Genomic DNA, 24162 nt, shown 5'->3' with positions numbered 1-24162 from the left:
CTTTTTGCTCTGGACGGTTCTATCGAACGGCGCATGAGCAAGAAACCTCCCGTGGAAGCTGAAAGAGCATCTTCTCTGACGTCATGACAGCTGCATCAGCTGTGAGCCCGACTGAAAAACCCTTTTACTGCCCATCGCTGCTTTGACAACAGAAACATATATGAGATTTCCTATTACTCCTGAAATGGCGTCACAAGATGTACAACCAAATGAGTCTCTTTCAAACCTCAAAACGGAATCGGAGACGTTGAAGATTAAGCTCGAAGATGAGAGAGCAAAGCTGCATGATGTGGAACGTAAGTAGACAAAAATCAGGGCCTGATTCACCATCTAATCCAAAATAGCAAATAAATTACTGATAAATCAAACGATTGCACTATTTCACAGTAAAATACGAAAAAGACGTACTAATTTATAATTTACAGTTATTCAGCATTCATGAGGTCACCACGAGTTCTTTATTTTGTACTAACCCACTGACACTATTGAGATGTTTACCTCCCTGCGCTTTCATTACTTCTGTCTGTAGGTACTTTATCAGAAGTGCATTAAGATATTTAATATATTGAAAGGCTAACATGCTTTCCCAAATAGCATATGATACTATGGATGTGATTCGACGCTATCTTTCGCTATTTCGGTTTAGTGAATGATGCGGTTTGCATATCGAGTTATATATGGACGTTACATTTGACCTTGTTAAGATTAAAATGACTAACTCAACATCCCCAAATCCTCCTTAATTTCTTTGCTATGATAAATGGCGGAATTATATTGCAAGCGGCGCATTTGACGATCATCTATTTATGTCGCCCCTGCATTAGTACATCAAGTGGCTGATAAGTTAGATGGATTGGGACAGTTTGTGATGAAGACCAGGCGCACTCTGAAGGGGCACGGCAACAAGGTTCTTTGCATGGATTGGTGTAAAGACAAACGGAGGATCGTGAGCTCTTCACAGGTAAAAATCTGAAATACTGTTTAGAAATTCTGAGCGCGCCCCTCCTTGAAACCATTTCCAACTGTGTCACGGGATGCACATATCGCCCCTGTCCTTGGTGCTGAAATCGTATTAAGAATTTAAAAATCCGTGAACACTCATTTGGCCAAAACAACAGGTACATGTATAACAGGTTTTTCTTAAAGAAACATGTCTCCCTTTTCAGGATGGAAAAGTAATTGTGTGGGATGCCTTCACAACTAACAAGGTATTTAAGATCTATGTCCGTTTGAAAAAATGTAATATGAAACCCTGACAAAGAACAAATAGTGAACATTTCATTTGTGTTTTCCTGCCATCTTCTAGGAGCATGCTGTGACAATGCCGTGTACCTGGGTAATGGCCTGTGCTTATGCCCCCTCGGGGTGTGCTGTAGCTTGTGGGTGAGTCTTCCATTTGCGAAGCCTCAAACAATACCTAGCACATCATGGAAAAGTCAGTTAATGACCCTGTTGCCAAACGTCTTGAACGTTAAAAGGACCTTTATGGTTTGCTCTGTCTCAGGGGGCTGGACAACAAATGCTCAGTGTATCCTCTGTCTCTGGACAAGAATGAGAATCTCGCAGCTAAAAAGAAGTCAGTGGCCATGCATACAAACTACCTCTCTGCCTGTAGTTTCACCAATTCAGATATGCAGGTGAGAAAAGCTCTGTTCAATTGCTTATCTCACTGCAGTTATGATAATCAATACAAACCATTGTGATGTGTCCTCAAACTGTCAACTCAAGTCAAGATTTTATTTTAATCGTTTTTTGGCTTTCGACCAGTAATGGTAAAGCGCTTCTCTCGGGAATGTACAGTACAGTATCTCTGAGGAATGACTTAAATGCATTTTAATAATTCACAACTAATAACAGCGTGTTTTAGTGTGGTTGGTCACATGCTTTCATCTCATCCGAGTCAAACCATTAATAATCCGTCTCAGGATAGGACTGCCATGACTTTGCTTCAGCCTTACAGTGTATATGAACCTAGACACTATGTGTTGTAGATCCTTACATCAAGTGGAGATGGAACATGTGCATTATGGGATGTTGAGAGTGGGCAGCTGTTGCAGAGTTTCCATGGACACGCTGCAGATGTGCTGTGCTTGGACTTAGCACCTTCTGAAACGGGGAATACCTTTGTGTCAGGGGTAAGAGGTTTTCCCCACAAGTTATTTTTCTCACCCAGTGATCTATTTTGTGTTTGTGGTTTTTGTGTTTTGGGAATGTAAGTCGAGTTGTTAGTGATGCGTCTGCCCTTGAGTTGAACTCTGACCTTGTAATGCAGGGTTGTGATAAGAAGGCCAATGTTTGGGACATGCGTTCGGGGCAGTGCATCCAGTCCTTTGAAACCCACGAGTCAGACATCAATAGTGTCAGGTAAGGTTGTCCAACAGGTTCACTGATGAGCAAACAACAAACGTGAGATATATATGTAGCCAGTGTGTGGAGAAACTCACTCCTCAAGTATTTAACAGGCCACCCACGTCAACAAATTGCTAGCTTTTCGTTGGCGTAGTTGATAGTGGTGGCGCTTGGGAAGTCAGAGGTGGTAGGTTCAACTCCTGGTCGGAGCGGACAGTTGCCCGAATGCTTCTGACGGAGCTTGCGAGACCACGTCTGTTACATACAGTATATGTGCATCTAACACGAGACATATAACGATATATCATCTTTGTTTGGCTTCAGGTACTATCCCAGCGGAGATGCATTTGCATCGGGTTCAGATGATTCTACGGTAAGTTGTGTACCGTTCTCAACTGGTCCGTAGCTGAGTCAGTCATTATGTTGCTGCAAGGATACCAGGCTGATTAGAGAGATGCACAGACTGAACCAGCGTGTCTGTTACAGTGTCGGCTGTATGACCTGAGGGCAGATCGAGAAGTGGCCATTTACTCCAAAGAGAGCATCATATTTGGTGCCTCAAGCGTGGATTTCTCTCTCAGTGGTAAGACATAAAAATCTTTCTGCACAGAAGCCTTTCATTCGTTTGCATATAAAACACTATCGCTCCTGATGCGTGTAAGTCTTCATAAATCAAGGTTCAAAGATGTTAATGTTTTTCTACAATGCATTCATTGTGTTTTTTTCCCCAGGTCGGTTACTTTTCTGTGGCTACAACGATTACACCATCAACGTATGGGATGTTTTGAAGGGGACAAGAGTATCTATTCTGTTTGGACACGAGAATCGCGTGAGCACTCTGCGTGTCTCCCCAGATGGAACTGCCTTCTGCTCAGGCTCCTGGGACCACACCCTGAGGGTGAGGCACATCACGTCACCTGATGGTGCTCTTCAGAGCAGTCACTCAAACCTCCTGCATTTTAATACTACATTATACAAATGTACTGGTTTTGGAGCAATGGCAATTAACCTTTGTCATTACATTGCAGATCTGGGCCTAAAGATGGAGACGAAGACAGTGAAAGAGGAAAAAGTCAGCTGAAAGAGATGGATACTCTGCCTCAGTACAATCATAGATATGTGTTTAGGTGTATTCCACGTGATACAAGTTCAATATATCATATACAAATGCATGTCAGATAAATGACTTTATAGCATTGGGGACTATCATTTTTATTGTGATTAATTTACAAGGTGGAAAATATTTAGAAGCATTGAAAATGTTGAAGGAAACCTTATTGACTGATTAGGAGAATCCTGTACATGCTTTGATCAGATTGTTTCAATCTGTTGGATAAACAAAAGTGTACATGAGGATGTAGAAATGTGCAAAAATGCGTAGAGACTTTTGTTGAATGTTCTGGTCTCAATATATCATTGTTTAGCTCTGCTGACATACCAGAGATAGAGCAAAAACCACCCAGAAGACAAGTTTGTCTCACTTTATGTCACTTTATCTTCCTAATAATTTTGTATTGTACGTTTTAATGTTTTCTTCCCGTATTCCACTTGTACTGTGGAATTTACGTTTTCTGTTACTTGAGAGATCCTGGCCTACACGGTAGACGAATTCCTGATGTTTATCAGCACTCAAATAAAAACGATCCACCTATTAGAATAAAGACTACTTCTGTTCGTGCCATTGGTGTATTAATCATGATTTTAATTCTTGTTGCAATTATTTTACCTTAGTTAAATGTATATAGCTTACAAATTGCTAAAATAAGGAAACATTTACCAAAATCTCAAAAACATAATAAACTCACTTTGGAATATGAATCTACTGTTTTGTCATTACTGAAATAGATATATATAGTTGAGAGATTGTGTATTTATTGAAATACTAACGTGTCTGATGTTCGAGTGCTGTTATTGTAGGCTTGATCGAGAACATTGTTAACACGATTCCTGTTCGTATATATAAAGTTTTCCAGATAGAACAGGAAGTGACGCAATAGAAAACGCCGAATCAAAACAATGGCCGACTACGTGCTTGTTTATGTGAACATTTATGCTACTCATCTCCGTAGTGATAATTGCCTGCGTTGTTTGAAACACGTTGGGTACTGTAGTCAAATGGATCATTAAGTCTCCTTTTACAAACAATTCCTAGGTTTTCAGGCCTTATTTGAGCGCCGCAATGAGTGATGTTGTTGAGAAGACACTGACAGCTCTCCCGAGTCTCCTGTCACTGGACTCTCAATCAGGCTCTGGAAAACTTTCATCCACCTCAAAATTAGGAAGTCTCATCAGGGGCATAACTGAGCTGACATCTAAACATGTGAGTTACACACCAGTTAAACACGTACATATTAGATGTTTTACAACTCTGGGTATTGCTAGCTGCGGCTGTCTAGCTAGCCACTTTGATGTATGCAACCCGCAACGTTAGCAGGCTAGCTATCTAAGGACTAAGAAAGACTGTATTTTGTTTTCTAAAGGAAGAGGAAAAGCTTATCAAACGTGAACTGGTCGCAATCAAAGAGCAAGTTTCCTCCCCCAACACCACCATGGTAAGTTTCGTTTAAAGGCTTAAACAGGGCTCTTTGTACGTTATCAATAACCAAATATTTTCTGACTGTAATTATGTTTTATCCTCAATCAGAGGCAGATGAAGGAGATTATGGTGAGAGCCATTTACTGTGAAATGCTTGGCTACGAGGCATCCTTCACCTACATTCATGCCATCAAGCTGGCTCAGCAAGGCAGTGTGCTTGAGAAGAGAGTGGGTATGTTCCTTTTAAAACTGTTGCATGATATAAAGACCCTTTATCTGTACTAAATTAGTCTGTGAGAGATTCTTATGAATGATATCTTGGTGTTTTAGGTTACCTCGGTGTGTCCCTGTTTCTTAATGAAAGCCACGAGTTGCTGCTTCTACTTGTCAACACAGTTTTAAGGGTAACACTTCAACTGAGATCTCTGCCTTATATCGAGGAGAGTGTGTATGGTGAAATCTGAAAAGTCATTTGTCTTTTTCAGGATCTTCAAAGCACAAACCTTATTGAGGTGTGCATGGCTTTAACTGTTGTCAGTCAGATGTTCCCCAAAGATATGATACCTGCAATTTTGCCTCTAGTGGAGGATAAGCTCGCACATCCAAAGTAAGCATCGCAACGTGGATCTTTAAATGATTGTTTGCTTGAGTTAAATTAGCCCTGTACTTGTGATTGATTGTCAACATTTGTCAATGTTTACAGGGAAATCATTCGGAGGAAGGCAGTTCTTGCACTGTACAAGTTCTACTTGATTGCACCTAACCAGGTTCAACACATTCACAGCAAGTTCAGGAAAGCTCTGTGTGACAAGGATCCTGGAGTTATGACAGCTTCTTTACACATTTACCTACTGATGATAAAGGTACCGTCCTGCTATATAACACGACTTATTACACGGCTGTTCTTAACGCTGTAGAAAGCTCCATTCACTTGAATGGGGCTTCCCAACGTTCTGCGGTCTGTTGACAGACCGTTGCTATGAATAACAGACCGCTGTCAAGGAAAGTGGCCTTTTTGCTTCTGATTCACGTGTTTCGTAGCACTCTGCAAGTAGTCCGGTAACTTTTCAACCCCAGCGTACTCCGTTGCTTAGCGACGTCAGCTGATTTGAAGCCTAAAGAATGTTCAGTTTATGAAGTTCAACGTCTTTGGCGAACTATTTCTCTGCTGATCAACACTACGAATGGTAACAAATAAATTGTAAAAAGACACACTGTGTTAAGTAATTTTGTTGGCAAGTAGCGGTGTAATAAGCGGGATAATTCGTGTTGGGGTGTTGTTTGCCCTGTAGGGGCTTATTTTCTCGATAATGACCGGCGTTCTATACATTATCCCTTACTTAGACGTGCAAGTGTATGTCAAGTGTTTGGTCAGTTAGTATAACGCTGCAAAAGATGATTTCACAATTCAGTTTTTGTTTGCTGCACAAGCACATCTTATGGCGCCATTGACCGTCGTCAAGGTAACATGCTGTGTTTTGACCTCACAGGAGAGCCCCGACGTTTACAAGGACTTGACGGGAAGCTTTGTGACCATCCTGAAACAGGTGATAGGGGGGAAGCTCCCCATGGACTTTAACTACCACAGTGTACCAGCTCCCTGGCTGCAGATCCAGCTGCTCAAAATACTGGCTCTCCTGGGCAAAGATGACCAGAGGTACCCTGTAGTGACCACTCATTCACCCCCCTTTCTATGTTAACACATTACATGTGCTGGAGTCAAGTGTCTAGTCTCTGTAAAGTGTTTTTCAGTTGAATGTTCATGTTTCTGACAGCACAAGCGAGATTATGTATGATGTACTTGACGAGTGCTTACGCAGAGCAGAGATGAACCACAATATTACTTATGGTACGACATCATTTTTTTTACAGAATGTATTGAACTATGACTCAAGTTAAATGGCTGCACACTGGTCCTTAAATTCATATTAACATTTTTCAACAGCAATATTGTACGAGTGTGTGAGAGCTATTTACACAATTCATCCCAAATCTGAGCTCTTGGAGAAAGCTGTGAAATGCATTGGGAATTTTGTTCTATCTCCTAAGATAAACCTCAAATATCTGGGTAAGACCTTTTTGAATTACATTTGCAATCAATCTTCTGTTTTCATTAGACAAAGCAACTTACTACTACTGTTACATGTTTGGGGTTTCAGGACTGAAGGCCCTGACATTTGTGGTGCAGCAGGATGCGAACCTGGCATTGCAGCATCAGGTGACCATCATTGAGTGTCTAGATCACTCAGACCTCATGATCAAGCGCGAGGTGAGACATGGCCCTTTACAAATGCGTTGTGATCCTGCCAGTTTGTTCATGTGCTAATGTTTTAATGCCTCTGTCCCCCTTCAGACCCTGGAGTTACTCTTCAGGATAACCAACGGCCAAAATGTGACAGTCATTGTGGAGAAGATGCTGGAGTTTCTCAGGTTTAGTAACGATGACTACAGCACTATCGACCTGGTGGGGAAAGTGGCAGAAGTGGCAGAAAAATATCCTTTCGTTATCGTGACAGTTTTTATTCCTGTTTAGATATCGATCATTGTTATGATTCTGGCTGTATTTGTACATGTTGTTGGTGTTTCTGTTCATTGACTGCTGAGAGTTTGTTCCTATCAACCTCTATACATATGCTCCAGATAATGGGTGGTTCATTCAGACCATGAATGCAGTGTTCTCGCTGGGGGGAGACACAATGCAGGCTGATATTCCAAACAGCTTCCTCAGACTCCTCTCTGAGGGTAAAATAATGCACATACTCCAGATACATACTTGCACTCCCTCAACAGTGGCAGTGAAAAGCTCGTTAACGTGGCCTGATTGAAAGCTTGTTAACGTGGCCTGATTGAAAGCTCGTTAACGTGGCCTGATTGATTTGGTTCCTGACGTGTCTGGCGCAGGCTTCGACAGCGAGGAGGAGGACAGACACCTGAGGCTGTTTGCTGTGGACTCGTATGTGCGCCTGCTACAGGAGGATCCAGCCAAACTGCCCCAGAGATTCCTGCAGGTCATCAGCTGGGTAAACACTTTACACTTTAAAGAAGCTGGTCATAACTCCAGGATCCTTGTCACACAAAGATTTCCTGAACTTGAGCTGTGAATGTGTTGAACTGGGTTAGGTGCAATCAGAACGCCAAGAACTGGATTGTCTCTCTCAAAAAAGTTATAAAACAAGATTTTAGTTAGGTATTTCATTAAGTGGAAATGATATAAAAGTTTTCTGATGCAATGCATGGAGGTAAAACATATTGTTCGATGTTTTTTCTTTTAAAAAAATCTATGACATCCCCTATGTCTCTCTCTCAGGTCCTTGGTGAATACTCTCACCTGAGAGACGACCTGGAAGCCACCACCGTCACACGCCTCCTGGCCAGGCTGCTGGATCTAAACCACACCAGCAACGAGACCAGGAGCTGGGTCCTGACAGCCATGATGAAGCTGTGTGAGGGCCCTGCCTGCGCCGCCCTGGTCCAGCAGGTGTGCGACAGGTACACCGGCTCTCTGGACACCGTGCTGAGGCAGAAGGCCCAGGAGCTGCAGCACCTTAGCCAGGACGCGGAGCTGCGGAGCAGGGTAATGACGCGCCGCTGCACCCTGGAGCCCCTGGAGGTAAGGGACACAACAGCACAGTCTGTGAGGGGACAGCACACCTGCTCTACTGCAGTGGTTCCCAACCCTGCTCCCTCAGGGAACACCTGTCCTGAATGTTTTAGATGTCTCCCTGCTCTGACACACCTGATTCAAATGAATGGTCATGAGCAGGCTTCTGCAGAGCTGGATAACGACCCATTCATTGACGGATTTAGCAGACGCTTTTATCCAAAGCGACTTCCATTTGAATCAGCTGTTTTGGAGCAGGGAAACATCTAAAGCATGCAGGACAGGTGTTCCCTGAGGACCAGGGTTGGGAACCGCTGCTCTATAGGACGCCTGCTAACGTGATGCGTCCTGACGTTGCCCAGGTGGACTCTTCCCTGTCGTTTCTGGACGGCTTTGTCTCTGAGGCCCTCGCTGCTGGAGCTGCTCCGTACAAACCTCCCCACCAGAGACAAGAGGAGCTGTCCCAGGAGAAAGGTAAGACCCCCCCCCCCCCCACAGACACTTCCTCTCCTCTCTACCTGTCACCACGATGACGTCATCGTCCGTCCTGATGTTCTTGACTTGTCCCTCAGCCCTGAGCCTGGAGCCCTACGGCCTGTCCCTGCCTGTCAGTCTGTCCTCCTGCTGCATCTCCGACAGACAGTCTCCCACTCTCCTGTCCGTGAGCTCAGGGAACAGCACCGATCCCTCACAGAGAGCAGCGTACGTTCAATATCTGTTCAGACATTTTTGTGTCTGGTAGGGAATTGTGTATTACTGGATGATTTAGAGCAGTGGTCTTGAACCCTGGTCTTCACTGCCCACTGTATATTCGATATCCAACACACCTGATCCAAATCATCATTATCAGGGTTCTGCAGAGCTTGGTAGCAACCCTTTCATTTGAATCATCAGGTGTGTTCGATCTTGGAAACATTTAAAACATACTGGACAATGCTCCCAAAGGACCAGGGTTGAAGACCACAGATTTTAGAGATTCAGTATGGAACCAAGACTGGCATCCCAGTGTTTTAATTTTTTTCCTTCCCCCAGCCCCACCACCCTAAAGCTAGACGGTGTGAAGAGAGTGTGGGGCAAGCAGGGCTATCTGGCCCAGAAGGAGGTGGTGGAGGAAGCGGCCCAGGTGGAGGGTCCCAGCCCCCTCCTCTCCTCCAGCCAGCAAGGGAGCGCTGACAGCCCCCAGACACAGACCCCCACCCCTGAGCCCGACCTCCAGAGGCAGCAGCTCGCCTCGGCTCTCTTCGTTGGCCTGGGGGCACAAAACGCTGTGTGTCTGGTACAGTCATCTCAAATGTGATTGGATGTTTACTCCAAGTAAAGACGGTTGAATTGTGGGTTTTTCATCATCGGTTTTGGCCCAAACAGATGGGGAAGACGGACGCAGTGCCACAGCGGTTCAGGAGGAAGCCCAGAGGACACGGATCCTCGTCAGGGTCCGTTGAGAGATCCTCTTTATCCTCTCACAGCCTGCTGGGCAACAACCTCCTGGACTCAACCAACATCCCCTCGGATGAGGTCGTTTCCCCAAAGAACACTGAACGCACACCAGACCTGACCGCCACAAATGGCACCTGCGATCCAGAGGAGACGCCCTCCCCAGATGAGACTGCAGCCCACGTCCTGCCCCTCACCAGCGGCATCGGCATGGAGACTATGGAGCCAGCCACACACACAGACCCAGACAGACCCAGGAACCCCTGCCTGAGCTCTCACTTACCGGCCGAGCTTTCTGGGATGGCCCGCTCCGACATCGCCCCCCTGTGCTCCAACCGAAGCCTGGCGCTCTCAGCCTGTACCGTCTCCACAGAGGACACCTTCCTGCTCATCCTCTTCGTCTCCAACTCCTCAGACTCGGACGTCCAACACCTGCTACTGCAGCTCACGTGTACTGGAGAACTGGAGGTAGAGCTACGGTCGAACAGTAGACTGCTTTAATAGAACAGTAGACTGCTTTAATAGAACAGTAGACTGCTTTAATAGAACAGTAGACTGCTTTAATAGAACGCGAGCCCGTTTCTACATGATGTTGTTGTACTTCCCCCCCCCCCCCAGGTCTCTTGCCTGTCCGATGGCGCCCCAGAAGAGCTGGCCGGCCATGGTGTTGCAGTGTACAAGTACTCCCTGGTGATGAAGACCCCCTCTCCTCAGGTAGAGCTGGCGGGTGTGGTGTCCTACGAGATGCCTCTTGGAGAACCACAGGCAGCACAGTTCTCACACCGACTTTACCTGACTGACTTTATCAGGTACACTACTGTTTATAAACTAGCTATACAATATTGGTACACCTTTTGTCTAGGCGCTAGTGTATCTGTCAATATATTAGCTGTCTTAATAGGAACAGATACACTATGTCTCTATACGCTATCTGTCTGCCTTGTTTGGTAGTTTGGCCGTTTACAAATTGTGTGCCGTCAACATTCATTCTCTTCTCTCCGACAGGCCCCTGCCTGTGTCCACAGAGGAGTATGGGAGAATGTGGTTGTCCTACACTCACGACACGAAACAGAACTTGAAACTCGTCCAAGACGACCAGGACCCTCTCACAGCCACGCTTAACGCCCTAAAGGAGAAACTCCAGCTTCACGTGGTGGACATCATAGGTGAGAAGGCTGTTATCATTCTGTTCACAGCGCCAGAGAGCCTAAAGGCGTCTCTATATAGAAGCCGTTGCTTGAAGTGGACTGATGATGATGTTGACCTTTTCCTCTTGTGTCTCAGGGTTGGAGGGGATTGTGGCTTGCCGTCTGCTTCAGGGTCAGCCTTGTCTGATGCACTGCCGTGTCCATGACAACTCCCTGGCTGTGTGGCTGCGCTCTCCTGTACTCGAGCTGCCAGACTGTCTGCTGTATCACTATCAGAAGGCCCTGCAGGAGCACTGAACACACACACACACACACACACAACCCACCCTCTACCACTAACACATGAAGGGGAAGATCATTTATACAGACTGGCCACGTCAAAGCAGAAACAACAGAAGCCAATCCAGTATAAAGAAAACAATGTTTACTATTTTATATTGTTTCCAATGCAGTAGCAACATAAACATGGAATTAGACAGAGGTGATGTTTGGGATTTCAAGCGGAAGACGTTGCTGGTTAACCAACTATGGGAAATGCATGGGAAGCATGTCCGATAATGACACTAATCAAATTTAATTTGTAACTGCCATTGGAATTTATTACTGGGACTAAGTACAGTATATGAGAGAACTAAATTGGTAGTAGGACAGTTGTAATGCAAACGTTTGACTTGTTTTTGGTTTGATGTGCCTTTCAGCCACTTTGTAAGAGGGTATGGTATTCCTCTTCCACCTCTCAGTACAACATGTATAGAGAACGCCAGCATATTTCTTTTTAGATGCCTCCTTCCAGTTTGTGTTGAATCATAAACTGTAATGTCTTAAAGTATTATATTTAATCCGGATCCTCCTGTCCCTAAGGTTTCACACAGTACTTGTAGGGGCTGAAGTTAGACTGGTTGGTTATCACTCCAAGGTCAGATGGACCTGACCAGATGTTTATAAAACCATCTGACGTGGTCTGATACTAATGGATTTGAGCGTATTCTAAAAGGCTCGGGGTGTGTTTGTTTAGAAAGTGTGACCTGGCTCTTGTTGAAGAGACGTATTTGCAGTTGTTGTCCTGTATGTTATGTTCTGCAGACACCCTGTCATGTAACCTTTGATAATCTATGCATTTGGTTCATTTTTAAGTCGAGGAACAAAAGTGTATTCTGAAAGTCTTCAAATATATTTTTTTATAACAATGCAATACATATTTATTGGATAGATTCATACAGATGAATGTTTTGTATTTTGATTTAGTTGTAAAGCATACATGATCAATCAAGACTGACTTTTAGGTCCTGCAACTATATAAAAACTACAGTAATCCAGAGAAGAACCATCATTCTCATTTTTGAATTTGTGTCATGAGGGAATATGTTTTGCGTTTGCATTGCTTGAGTGCTGAAAGGCAACAGGACTGAAATGATAACGCTAGATGACCAAATGCCTTATGTTCTAATGCCAGTGTGGCATGTTCATTTGTGCCTGTGGTACTGGATAGAGCAGGGTTCTTAAGAGTGCCTGTCATTAGTTCTGCTTCCTTCTAATAAATCACGTTTAATGCAACACTTTTAATGCAACACTTTTTTAGGTTATCTGACTGTGCTATTACTTTGCAGTAGATATATTTTTGGGAATGTAGAAAGTGTAAAGATGTTTACATTACCAAATTTACCTTTATGTTTGTCTTGTAATATAGAACATGAAATACTTAAAAATTACCATGCTAAAAAACGATTTGTAGCTCTTATGACTTAAAACAGATAAGCTACAAAATGATAGAATAATTTAGGACAAATATTGAAGAAAGGAGAATGCATTTGGTAAAAAGGATAATCCAAGCGCAGGACAGAACTATGTATGTAAATATAACACACAAATGGTTAAATAATCAAAGTATCTACGCTATTTAGTGATTGCAACATATAAAATCATGTAGTCAAAACAAAATATTTAGCAACACAATTCTGTTCTGACTTTAAGTGTGTGTAGTCTAAAAATCCACTCAACATGGGGTTTTCTTTCAACTAACTCAATCTAGTTTTAATAAACCACAACAAATTGGGTTAATCTTATTAGATATACAGCATGTTCAATCTAGAGACACTTTCATCAAGCAACCTAGTTTGGGTGAGTAATAGCAGACATGTTTAATGATGTGTCAGGTGTCTAAAGGGCTCTCAGCTGCCTGTGCTCCGTGTGTGGGGGCTGAGTGGCCCTGGGGATGAAACGCATGGCCAGGCTGTGTTCGTCCTCCACAGGCTGCTGGGACAGGTTGTTGGTCTGGCGGATGCTGCTCAGGGTGCAGCCTTGACGAGGGCACACTGTGTAGCGGCTCAGTAAGGTGACCAGGATGGCCTTCATCATCACCATGGCCATGTGCTTTCCCACGCACGAGCGAGGGCCGCAGCCGAAGGGCTGGAAGAAACGGCTGGGGACCTGTCAGAGAGAGCAGGCAGGGGAGAACTATCAGATGGCTGAGCGGTTAGGGAATCAGGCTATTAATCAGAAGGTTGTTGGTTCGATTCCTGGCCGTGCCAAATGACGCCGAGTACTTCACCCTACTTGCCTCCGGGAGACTGTCCCTGTTTTTACTGTAAGTCGCTCTGGATAAGAGCGTCTGCTAAATGACTAAATGTAAATGTAATGTATCAGACATGGAGTAGCTCTAAACACAGGCGTTCACGTGTGAAACATTCACACGTAAAATGACGGCGTTTTTCTACTTACGTTTTTTTCAAAGTTTTCTAAACTGAACTGATTTGGTTTGGGGAAGAATTCTGTTTTGTGCATCAGGCCGATGTTGAGTATGATGTTGGTTCCCTTGGCAACCTTAATGCCGTCGATGTAGTCATCCTCCAGAGCTTTTCTCATTGTGAAGTCAACCACAGGATGGAACCTCATGGACTCATTTATGAAGCTCTCGAGCACTGTCAGTTTCTGCAAATCAAAATTTTTCACATCCTCATTACCTGTAAAAAAGAAAAGAGCAATACATGTTTTTTTTTGCACAACGTGGTTATTATTGTGATTATCACAACCTTAATGACCCATATGTTTTTCACGAGTAGTCACCTGTGGCGTCTGAGTGAGAGCGGTGATCGCCCATGAGAGAGGTCATCTCTTCTACTATCTTCAGCTCCACCTCCGGGTTCTGCTTGAGCAGCATGAGCATGAAGAACAGGCTTATGGACAGAGTGTCAGGGGCTGCGATCACCATCTCCAGCACACACTGCCGGACGTTGTCTGCCGAAAGCTCTCCGTGATTCTAAATCAAACACAGAAACCATTTGACTGTCAGACACTGATATTCTGCACACACACACACACTGTGAGATTGTGAACCATGCACGCCAAGTGCTCCTAAAAAGACTAACAAATCTGTTGGCAGACCTGGGCAAATATAAGTTCAGATGCGAAGTCACGGTCATCATCCAGCTTTTCAGACTCCTTGATGATCTTTCTTTTCTTCTCAATAAGGTTTTCCATGGCCTCCTGAAGCTCCTTACTGAGACATACATGTGGACAACAAGTTGATAAAACGCCAAGTCCTCTGTGTATTTGTATTGAGTTGCATTTTAGATCAAATGGACATGGACTCACGCTGCTTTCTCATGCTTGTTGTACAAACATCCTAGTTTGAAGAATATGTCAGGCTGAATTAAAACAGTTTGCCAGGTGTCAAAGTAGTTCTGGATCTTCATTAGTAACTCCTTCTCTGTATAACAAGGACAGAAAGCCCAACTATCAAAAACAGATATTCAACTTAATGAGGAAAACTATTGATGACAGTGGAGAATGACCGTGGGAAGCACAGCATCAGAATCAGAATCAGCATCAGAATCAGAATCAGCATCAGAATCAGCATCAGAATCAGCATCAGAATCAGCATCAGAATCAGAATCAGCATCAGAATCAGCATCAGAATCAGCATCAGAATCAGAATCAGCATCAGCATCAGAATCAGCATCAGAATCAGCATCAGAATCAGCATCAGAATCCACATCACAGACCGTTGAGAGGTACTCTGAGGAAGAGGCTGTTAGAGATGTCCACCACGATGCACCTCAGCAGGTTGAGGGCGTCGACGTGTCCCGAGGCGTCGGTCATATCCTGCAGACACTCCAGCTGCCTCTCTGTGGCACTAACACACACGCCCACTGTCCTCTGCAAACTTGGTCCTGTGAGAGCTACAGTAAAATGGCCGAACATGCACACTTCACAGTCATATCTGTGTGGGGGGGGCAGATCCAACAAATGTTTTCCATTCATGATTTTGTCATACTTCATTATTTGTTTCAAGTGCTTAATCCTTAATTTCTGTATACCTTTAGTAAAATACACCCTCATTTGTTTCCAGAGTGGAACATCGCTGTTGAAGATGATGCCTCTCCCATCCATTCCAATACACTGAAGGCCTTGTTTGCTGCCAAATCTGGCTGTGTAGTGGGCACTCTTTAGAACATAATACACTGCTGAGGACCTGAAAATATATATATATAACTGTGACTTGAACAGTCCACCAAAAAAGGGCATGTTCTTAACCTATTTTAATAGGTCAAGGTAAACTTTATTATCCACAAGTAGGAAATTCATACTATAATAACAATAACTTGCTTGCTAAGAATGAGTGTTTCCTCTCCGTTTATCCAAACCCGGACAATGCTCCCATATCGGTGGTTGTAATAGTTGCAGGCTGTGCCGATGCCAGTCCAGATGAACCTGCCGTAAGAGAGAATAGGGCCCAGGCCTACGCAATAGGAAGGACCTACAGTAGCAGTGACATGTAGAAACAGGGGCAGACAAGTCAGTCAGGCACTCAATTTTTTTGCTCCAAGCAAATGTATGATGTGAGTCAACAAATTGGGTGGGTAATATCAAAAAAAAAAAAAAAAAGTTGGGCCATTACTGAATAAACTTTAAATGTGACCCGTTACCTGGTATAGGTGACTGGGTGGGTGCGCAGGTCAAGGCGGTGGACAGGAGGAGACATAGCAGTAGAAACAGGAAGACTACAGGGTTGGTGTTGATCACCGTGGTTACCAGAGAGAGAGGGTCTGAGGGCAGCATCTTGGCCGTCCTGGAGCGAGGATGTGCATGTGATGAGACATTATCACCTGACCTGTAAAAGGTTGCGTGCATCCTACCATAGCTCACAGAAAAATCAGGATGATCCATTTGTCAACAACAACAACAACATAAAAGAAAATAGAAAACCTCTGGACAACCTTGATTTTCATATTTTAATTTATTTTTTATACCTTTTGTCCTTCAAAAACAGACATAAGTTAAATGTACTTTAAGCTTTTTAAGTTAACCTATTGCCTTAAATTTTACAGCTGCAAGGCCATGGTTAAAAAGTCATTACATTTAGCAAGTAACTGTTTTCCAAGTTGGATAGGCTTCTTTGAGAAAGATCAACAACAGAACATTTAACTGCAGATCCAGAGGTTGTAAGTTCAAACCCTTCCCCTGTATGTTGCTTTGGATAAAATTGTCAGCCAAATACATTTTTTGTTTTAATTAATGTAGGATAGAGTACATGAGCTGTTTTCAGGACAGAAGTCAATTCAGTCACTTTAGTACAGTGCTCCTGTTTCTGTATGTTTGGAGCATGTCCAGTAACACAGATAGAAACGTCTGATGATTACTCATTACTTTAGTCATTATATTGCTCAATACATTTTGCATCTTTTTTTGGAATCAATCATTTAAGCTGGATGTCAATTTAAATCATCATGTTTGCAGCCCTGTCTAAGGTACTTTGCAATCGTCTTTGTATAAGGAATGCAGATTCAAAACAGATACTTTTAAGATACTGAACAATATATTTTGTAATTGATAAACGATGAGGCAGTACGTACGTTTCTTGGCTGCTCTGATGACGAAGTGGTGCTGGTGTGACAGTTTCCGTCGTCTCTGAGAAAAGTTCCTTTCCTGCTTTTAAAGATTTACTGGGATGCTTGTATTCAATAATTCAGTGATTCAGGCTTTTGTAAATCCCTGGTTAAGCTTTCAATTTACTTGTTGCTTGGATACACAGCCATTGTGGGTTTTCAAGGGCTATTAAATGCTAGGGACTTCTTACAAAAGACTTAAAAGGCAAGACAGTGGAGCACTGGTGTAGGGTCCAATTGTCTGACAAAAAAGTGAAAAAAAGACACTGTTTGAGTAGAGACCTTAGATCTCTCATGCACAACAGTCTAATTCATCAAATGAAGAGCCTTTATATCAAAAAACTAATTAGCCAGGTCAGGTCAACCTGACCCAGCGTTATGTGAAAAGGGTTTTACCCATTAAACTTCCAACAAATGGGTAACTATCATGTCGATAGAAACGTAGAATAGCGAACACAATGGGCAGCAATTACGTTATGCTATCGGCATTTGAGGATCTTGTAAAAAACAACATGAAAAACAAGCTGCAGTTATGTGGTCTGTGAGGTTTCTTACTGGAATGAAAATTCCTTCGATCTCAGAATCTTTTTTGTGCTGGTGACACTAGATACCCTTTATTGGTAATCATTTGTGTAGAAATGTCTGTAGATTTGTTGATGGTGCATTATGGTCTTCAACCCTGGTCCTCAGGGACCCCCTGCCCTGCATGTTTTAGATGTTTCCCTGTGCCAACACACCTGATTCAAATTTACATTTAGGATACGATCTTATCCATAGCAAGTTACAGTAAGTGCAGGGACATTCTCCCGAGGCAAGTAGGGTGAAGTGCCTTGGACATAAAGTCATTTGGCACGGTCGGGAATCGAACCAACAACCTTCTGATTAATAGCCAGACTCCCTAACCACTTAGCCACCATTGAAATGAATGGGTCTTTATCTAACCCTAATAATGAGCATTCATTTGTATCAGGTGTATTGTAGACCAGGGTTGAAGACCACTCTAGTCTATGTAAGCAAATGTTATTTATTCTTACTAGAAAACTAAAAAAGCTTCCTTTGCACTCTGTTTCACTTTAAGAGCCAAGAAAAGGGGAAAAAAAACTCTTTTGTGGATTAAAAGAATGATTTACTTGTTCCCATAATGTTCATCAGGTCATTACTATGCAACATGCACTTGCTTAAAATGTTCACAAAAACATCACAATAAACCCAGTATGATTTAGTCATTTAGACGCTCTTATCCAGAGTGGCTTACATTCCCTAACTGCTCAGCCATCTGACTCCCATGATCCGAATGCATTGTGCACTGCGCTTAGATCAAGTGAGGGCTGCCTGTCACAGGTCCATGATGAAGAGTGTAAAGCCGCACAGTATGAGAGTGGGGAAAGGTTAAATAGATAGAAATACAAAGGGACCTTGTTAAACATCTGGTGTTGCGTATCTTGTGTCTATTGGAAAAGTTCTCATGAAGATGTGTCTCATATATGCTGTACTTTATCCAGAAGTGGCAGCATTTTTGCATACGTTTTCAGCGTGATATTCAGACTTTTAGAGAAGAAATGTCACACTGACTGTTCTCTCAAGTCTCAAGCACGCCCTGAAACTTCCCGCCGCTGGAGTTTCGCGCCATTAAAGGTGGTCTCGCGGTCCGGTGGTAGTTTACTTCAGACTGATTTCATTTTAGGACTGGAAGACTTTATATAAAGGTAGCAAGCTACATTTAGCTGCTTTCATCACGTTTAATTTCATGTAAAGTACTTAACGTTAGTAATATGTTATTAAAATGATCTAAATTCGTCTGCTGATAAGTGAATGTCGCATTGTAAGGTTAGATAAAGTTAACCAGTCGACGGTGCTATTTATGCTAGCTGCTGTAATCGTCACTACTAGTATAGCTACTAGCTACTGTAGCTGCAGAGTTGTTAGCTAATTATTTAGCTAATGTGGCTAGGCTAGTCTATTCACAATACATGAATTAGGTTAACTGTGACTAGTGCCGTGCCGTTCGTGATACAGATGTTGGCTAGACTAGTTAGACGGTATAATTTATAACTACAGTAGCGTAGACAGAAGTGGTCGCAAGCTAGCTACAGTAACGGTAGCTAAATGACGCCAACGTTGTCTCGTACTGTAGAGAAACCCAAGCAGCAGAACTGACGACCAACGTCGAAAATGTCATCCAAGATGAGTTCTTCAGAGGAGGTGAGGATAGCATTAGCTAGCTGGCCATGGATGCTAACAATGCCAGTCATCTTAGTTAAAAAGGGAATTTGCTAGGAAGCCCGAATTCCAAGTTTGGTTATAGCTTGTGTCTGAACTGGTGGTGACCTGACAGGACGAGTATGCAGACTTGAAGACTCACTTCTCCATGATAGAGTGGTCCAGGTTGGAGGAATGGGAGAAAGTCCGTTTTAAAAACATCAAAAGAAACCATCTGGCTATGCTGGCTATAGGTACGTAGCTTCTCAGTGTCTCACGTGGTTACTATCAACAGTAGGGTTTTCCTGGATCAAAATTATATTCAGGTGGTAACTGCATTCAAAATATCGTGCCCCCCTCGCACCTCTGCAGGTGTATCTCAAGGAAACACCGGATTGTAATGCTGGACAAAGGAATGGGTAACAGTAATTTACCTCACATTAAAATTCACCTACAACACACAGGTTGTATTGTTTGTGTCCCCTATGTGGTTGTGCAGGTCTGACCTCCACTGCTCCAGCTTTCATGCATCGTGGCAGGGCCAAGGTCCTGGCCCCCCTCCCTGAACCCAGCGACTCTGAAGAAGATGAAGAGTGGACCCCTCGCATGGAGAGACCCCCTCCAGGTAAGGATACTGCTAGTACTGTAGTAGTACTGTTGTAGTACTGTTGTAGTACTGTAGTAATGTTGTAGTACTGTAGTCACACTAATATTACACCACTGTAGTACTACTGTATAGAGAGTCAGATGGCTGAGCGGTGAGGGAGTCAGGCTAGTAATCAGAAGGTTGCCGGATCGATCGCCAAATGATGTTGTGTCCTTGGGCAAGGCACTTCATCCTACTTGCCTCGGGGGGAATGTCCCTGTACTTACTGTAAGTCGCTCTGGATAAGAGCGTCTGCTAAATGAGTAAATGTAAATGTTGCTGTAAGTATTGTGTTACACCAAAAGAACGTGTCCACATACAGCATAGTTGTAGCTGTTGTAGCTGTTATAGTACTGTAGTAGTATTGTAGTGATAATAATCCTACACTACTGAAGTGCAAACACATTCCCATGATCACCACCTCAGAATGCTTCTGAAGGAATCAAAGAGTAGCTGTTTGACTGTAAAGTCATAGTGGAATGTTTCAATGTTCTGTTGTGTGTGTTCCAAGCCCCACGGACCTTCAGACCCCCTCTTACGAGACCAGCGGCACCGCGGAGAGCTGCTCCCACACACACACCTGCACCACAGGTGAGATATACACAATATTGCTACAATAATAAATAAACTAAAAGTTTAATCCAGATGAGAAGCTCTCTGTCTTTCTCTCTCTCCATCACTCGCCCCCAGCCCCCAAGTGGTGAGGTAGCGGGACCCAGCAAGGAGGCCCAACCCCCCCTGGAAGAGATGCTGAGTGAGGAGGAGCTAGCCTTCCTCAGAGACGCCAGCCCCCCGACACACACACACTCCCTGACAACGGAGGGCCAGAGCACCGGTGGGGGGGGCACTCAGGGAGGGGGCGCGGGAGGCCCAGAGGCCCCCCAGGAGAAATATAATCTGTCAACATCAGGTGATAAACGCTGGCTGGCTGTGTATCTCTTTGTGATTTCTGTGTTTGCGTGTCAGGAGGAACAGGGCTGAGGATAATGTGTGTGTGTACCAGGCCTGTCTAAGGCAGAGTGTATGAGGAGGAGCAGGGCAGCAAAGAAGATCCAGTTCCCCAGAGGCAGGAACCTGAGAGAGAGGCCCAGGGTCAACTATACTGAGCAGGAGGAGCCCAAAGATGACCACTACTTCTGTAAGATAGACACAACCTCTGTAAGATATATACTACCTCCGTAAGATATACACTACCTCTGTGAGATAGACACCCTCTCTTTCTCCCTCTTTATCTCTCTCCCTCTCTCGTTCCCCTTTTCTCTCTCCCCTTCTCCCTCCCTCTACCTCCATAGTATTTGTAAACATACTGCCTCTCTCCTCCAGACTGTGAGGACTGCAATTCGTTCTTCATCAAGGAGTGTGATCTCCACGGCGCCCCCTTGTTCGTCGTCGACACCCCTGCAGCCCTGGGGCTAATGGACCGGGCCAGACTCACCCTGCCGCCCGGTCTGGAAGTCAGGAGGTCAAATATCCCCAGGGCCGGACTGGGGGTGTTCAACTGTGGGGGGGTGGTCGCCAAGGGAACCCACTACGGCCCCTACGAGGGAGAAGTGAAGGAGGAGGAAGAGGCCATCGAGAGTGGATACTCCTGGGTGGTGAGGAGGAAAGGGGGAGGAGGCGAGGAGGAGGAGTGGTGTGTTTTGATGATTTTGTAAGGAATACGATGACATTTTAACATTTTAATAGGAAGTTAAGCAACCAAGATCAGAAATAATTGTTTTTACTGAAAAAGCTTTTATGCATCTCTTGTGTGAAGCAGAAAGTTTCCCTGACACAAAGTTCCCCAAATGTATGAGAGTATGTTTTAAAACCATGTCTCTATGGGTTTTAAGAGAGCACTAACTGTGTGTGCATTTCCAGATTTACAAGAGCAGACACTGTAACGAGTACATCGATGCCAAGACAGAGACTCACTCCAACTGGATGAGGTGATGACAAAACACCCTGAATCAGTTGACTGATCTCACTCTCCTAACTCCTTCATGTTCTGATCCCCATCCAGCTCCTCATCTCCCTCCTTCCCCCCCTCCGGTTCTCAGTCTCCCTACTCCTTCAACTTATCTTGATTTAAACCTTTCATGTTCTGATCCCCCTCTACCTCCTCATCTCTCTCCCTCTACCCCTCCTCCCATCCCCTCCTCCTCCCATCCCCTCCTCATCTCCCTCCCTCTTCCTCCATCCCCTCCTCCTCCCCCCAGGTATGTGAACTGTGCCCGTAACGAGGGGGAACAGAACCTGGTGGCGTTTCAGCACCGAGGAGCCATCCTGTACCGCTGCTGCCGGCCGCTGGCCCCGGGGGAGGAGCTTCTGGTCTGGTACGGAGAGGAGTACGCCAGAGACATGGGGATCTCCTTTGACTACCTCTGGGACAACAAGAGCTCCACCAGAGGTACCTCCTCTTAGTGTCCTCTCCTTTCCTCCTCCCCTGACATATCGCCTCTCTTCTTATGTCTCCTCTGTCTTTTCTCCTCTTACGTCACCTCCTCTCTCCTCTTCCCCCTCTGCTTCTTTCTCTTCCCTAATTTCTCTCCTCCCTTCTCTTCTCCATTTCCCTCTTGATAGGAAGATTGGAGGGACTTGTAGCATTGAGCCACACAAATCACTGACTGGAGATGTTCTTAACCTACAATATTGACCTTAACTGCAGTCGTATAGTAGAGGACTGATATACAAGACCATTGATTTTGAGTGAAGTTAATTTAATGCCAATAATACATTTGTCTCTTTCATTACTACCTCTAACAACCAGTAAACCCACAGACCAGGATTGCAACCTGTTAATCCCTTCCCTTACCAAAGGTTGTCATTTGAAAACTATGCTGTTTGTATTTAATTGTATTAAATGTATTTTTTTGCTCTCACATTTCCAGGACCAAGGATTGAATCGTCTCAGACTGAGGTGTTCTCCTGCTCCCAGTGTCTTCTGTCCTTCACTGCCCAGATCTACCTCCACAAGCACATTAAGAGGTGCCACCATGACCTGTACGTCTCTCTGCTGAGGAGTGGAGAGATCAGACCAGAGACTCTGTCCTCCTCTCGACCACACCCCAACACCACTTCCTCCCTCCCCCTGGTCCCCATCCAGGGAAGCATGGACACAGGAAAGGCCAGACATCACCACTGTGACCAGTGTGGGAAGAGCTTCAGTCTGTCAGGGAACTTAAAGAGACACCAGCATGTTCACTCAGGAGAGAAGCCGTACCACTGTGACCAGTGTGGGAAGAGCTTCAGTCTGTCAGGAGACTTAAAGAGACACCAGCGTGTTCACTCAGGAGAGAAGCCGTACCACTGTGACCAGTGTGGGAAGAGCTTCAGTCTGTCAGGAGACTTAAAGAGACACCAGCGTGTTCACTCAGGAGAGAAGCCGTACCACTGTGACCAGTGTGGGAAGAGCTTCAGTCTGTCAGGACATTTAAAGACACACCAGCGTGTTCACTCAGGAGAGAAGCCGTACCACTGTGACCAGTGTGGGAAGAGCTTCAGTCGGTCAGAAACCTTAAAGACACACCAGCGTGTTCACTCAGGAGAGAAGCCGTACCACTGTGACCAGTGTGGGAAGAGCTTCAGTCTGTCAGGAGACTTAAAGAGACACCAGCGTGTTCACTCAGGAGAGAAGCCGTACCACTGTGACCAGTGTGGGAAGAGCTTCAGTCGGTCAGGACATTTAAAGACACACTTTTGTTCTGGGAAGACTAGAGATCCTGAACTCTAGATCTCACTTAATAATTAAACACATATGAACACAGGAAATGTATGTATTCGTGTTCATCATTTAAAGTATAATTGTACATAAGATATTTTATTTAAACTGAAAATGTATATTGTATATAAATGTAAACACAAAATGCAGGCTATATAAGATTGTTTCATTGTTTATTATATAATTGTATAATAACAAATAATTCTGTATGACTTAATATATATTTTACTTATAAACATAAACTTAAATAACATGCTCTGTTATGTGATGTAGACAATAATATATCAAATTAAAATAAACATTGAATCCTACTGTCAGATGTTTATGTTTGATCTATACTGTGAGCATAATGTTGTTATCCTATCCCTTCTAGCAACAGGCTCCATATGATACCATCTCCTTTTCGCTAGTCCCCATAGGATTCTAGAATTTATTTGACTTTCTCTCCAACCGCTTTAGCAGTCATTATCTGTCCTAAAAAGATCTTACGTAGAATCAATTTCTGCTATATAGTATTATATACTGTATATATATTTCAGAGTATATTGTAAATGATGTTATATTTCTATGATTAAATAAACATTACCGTTACAACTCTTTGTCAAGCGTCAGATTGGGTAATAGTGCAACAGTACGAAAGTAGGCCGAACAGGTGAGAAAGAGT

The 24162-nt window shown here is 44.0% G+C and overlaps 4 protein-coding genes across 5 annotated transcripts; 3 read left to right on the top strand and 1 right to left on the bottom strand.

The window, feature by feature from the left end:
• Window positions 1-48: 48 nt before the first annotated feature.
• Window positions 49-4159, top strand: gnb5a (guanine nucleotide binding protein (G protein), beta 5a). The gene is made up of 11 exons (XM_047034535.1): window positions 49-296; window positions 825-961; window positions 1167-1208; window positions 1307-1383; window positions 1505-1637; window positions 1992-2135; window positions 2273-2364; window positions 2674-2722; window positions 2836-2932; window positions 3081-3247; window positions 3378-4159. Exons 1-11 carry the CDS (start codon window positions 161-163, stop codon window positions 3387-3389), a joined length of 1086 nt encoding a protein of 361 aa, XP_046890491.1. The 5' UTR covers window positions 49-160; the 3' UTR covers window positions 3390-4159.
• Window positions 4160-4324: 165 nt separating this feature from the next.
• On the top strand, window positions 4325-12633 carry ap4e1 (adaptor related protein complex 4 subunit epsilon 1). The gene is made up of 21 exons (XM_047034499.1): window positions 4325-4669; window positions 4830-4901; window positions 4994-5117; window positions 5216-5289; window positions 5371-5492; window positions 5589-5748; window positions 6376-6542; window positions 6661-6734; window positions 6831-6953; window positions 7045-7154; window positions 7239-7378; window positions 7515-7627; window positions 7787-7905; window positions 8193-8495; window positions 8849-8960; window positions 9059-9188; window positions 9519-9762; window positions 9852-10388; window positions 10539-10729; window positions 10926-11086; window positions 11205-12633. Exons 1-21 carry the CDS (start codon window positions 4529-4531, stop codon window positions 11363-11365), a joined length of 3378 nt encoding a protein of 1125 aa, XP_046890455.1. The 5' UTR covers window positions 4325-4528; the 3' UTR covers window positions 11366-12633.
• Window positions 12634-13076: 443 nt separating this feature from the next.
• LOC124477015 (aromatase-like) lies at window positions 13077-16968 on the bottom strand. The gene is made up of 10 exons (XM_047034528.1): window positions 16921-16968; window positions 15994-16136; window positions 15674-15824; window positions 15385-15539; window positions 15070-15246; window positions 14660-14774; window positions 14450-14564; window positions 14132-14324; window positions 13787-14028; window positions 13077-13495 (listed from the first exon to the last, which is right to left on the bottom strand). The coding sequence occupies exons 2-10, from the start codon at window positions 16124-16126 to the stop codon at window positions 13226-13228; spliced, it is 1551 nt and encodes a 516-aa protein (XP_046890484.1). The 5' UTR covers window positions 16127-16136; window positions 16921-16968; the 3' UTR covers window positions 13077-13225.
• A 1576-nt stretch (window positions 16969-18544) lies between these two features.
• Window positions 18545-24094, top strand: LOC124477007 (zinc finger protein 436-like). 2 transcript variants are annotated; one of them, XM_047034513.1, is made up of 11 exons: window positions 18545-18659; window positions 19088-19155; window positions 19289-19406; window positions 19652-19777; window positions 20310-20389; window positions 20489-20708; window positions 20802-20936; window positions 21122-21393; window positions 21659-21726; window positions 21997-22187; window positions 22669-24094. In XM_047034513.1, exons 2-11 carry the CDS (start codon window positions 19126-19128, stop codon window positions 23508-23510), a joined length of 2082 nt encoding a protein of 693 aa, XP_046890469.1. In that variant the 5' UTR covers window positions 18545-18659; window positions 19088-19125; the 3' UTR covers window positions 23511-24094. The 2 variants fall into 2 exon arrangements, with proteins under 2 accessions (XP_046890469.1, XP_046890470.1); XM_047034514.1 differs by lacking the exons at window positions 18545-18659; window positions 19088-19155 and having other exon boundaries at window positions 19319-19406; window positions 19525-19777.
• Window positions 24095-24162: the final 68 nt, after the last annotated feature.

The sequence above is a fragment of the Hypomesus transpacificus genome, chromosome 14, assembly GCF_021917145.1.
Source record: "Hypomesus transpacificus isolate Combined female chromosome 14, fHypTra1, whole genome shotgun sequence".
NCBI lineage: Eukaryota > Metazoa > Chordata > Actinopteri > Osmeriformes > Osmeridae > Hypomesus > Hypomesus transpacificus.
Note: the sequence above shows the minus strand (reverse complement) of the source record. Positions and strands in the feature narration are given on the sequence as shown.

Excerpts from the sequence above, each read along its gene's own strand:
- gnb5a (XM_047034535.1), top strand. The coding sequence starts at position 161 with ATGAGATTTCCTATTACTCCTGAAATGGCGTCACAAGATGTACAACCA. Across the intron at positions 962-1,166 it reads GGATCGTGAGCTCTTCACAG|GATGGAAAAGTAATTGTGTG; the intron begins GTAAAAATCTGA and ends CTCCCTTTTCAG. Across the intron at positions 2,365-2,673 it reads TCAGACATCAATAGTGTCAG|GTACTATCCCAGCGGAGATG; the intron begins GTAAGGTTGTCC and ends GTTTGGCTTCAG.
- ap4e1 (XM_047034499.1), top strand. The coding sequence starts at position 4,529 with ATGAGTGATGTTGTTGAGAAGACACTGACAGCTCTCCCGAGTCTCCTG. Across the intron at positions 5,493-5,588 it reads GATAAGCTCGCACATCCAAA|GGAAATCATTCGGAGGAAGG; the intron begins GTAAGCATCGCA and ends CAATGTTTACAG. Across the intron at positions 7,155-7,238 it reads ACCTCATGATCAAGCGCGAG|ACCCTGGAGTTACTCTTCAG; the intron begins GTGAGACATGGC and ends GTCCCCCTTCAG.
- LOC124477015 (XM_047034528.1), bottom strand. The coding sequence starts at position 16,126 with ATGCTGCCCTCAGACCCTCTCTCTCTGGTAACCACGGTGATCAACACC. Across the intron at positions 14,325-14,449 it reads CTGAACTTATATTTGCCCAG|AATCACGGAGAGCTTTCGGC; the intron begins GTCTGCCAACAG and ends TGTTTGATTTAG. Across the intron at positions 14,029-14,131 it reads CTCTCACTCAGACGCCACAG|GTAATGAGGATGTGAAAAAT; the intron begins GTGACTACTCGT and ends TCTTTTTTACAG.
- LOC124477007 (XM_047034513.1), top strand. The coding sequence starts at position 19,126 with ATGTCATCCAAGATGAGTTCTTCAGAGGAG. Across the intron at positions 20,709-20,801 it reads ATATAATCTGTCAACATCAG|GCCTGTCTAAGGCAGAGTGT; the intron begins GTGATAAACGCT and ends TGTGTGTACCAG. Across the intron at positions 20,937-21,121 it reads CAAAGATGACCACTACTTCT|ACTGTGAGGACTGCAATTCG; the intron begins GTAAGATAGACA and ends TCTCTCCTCCAG.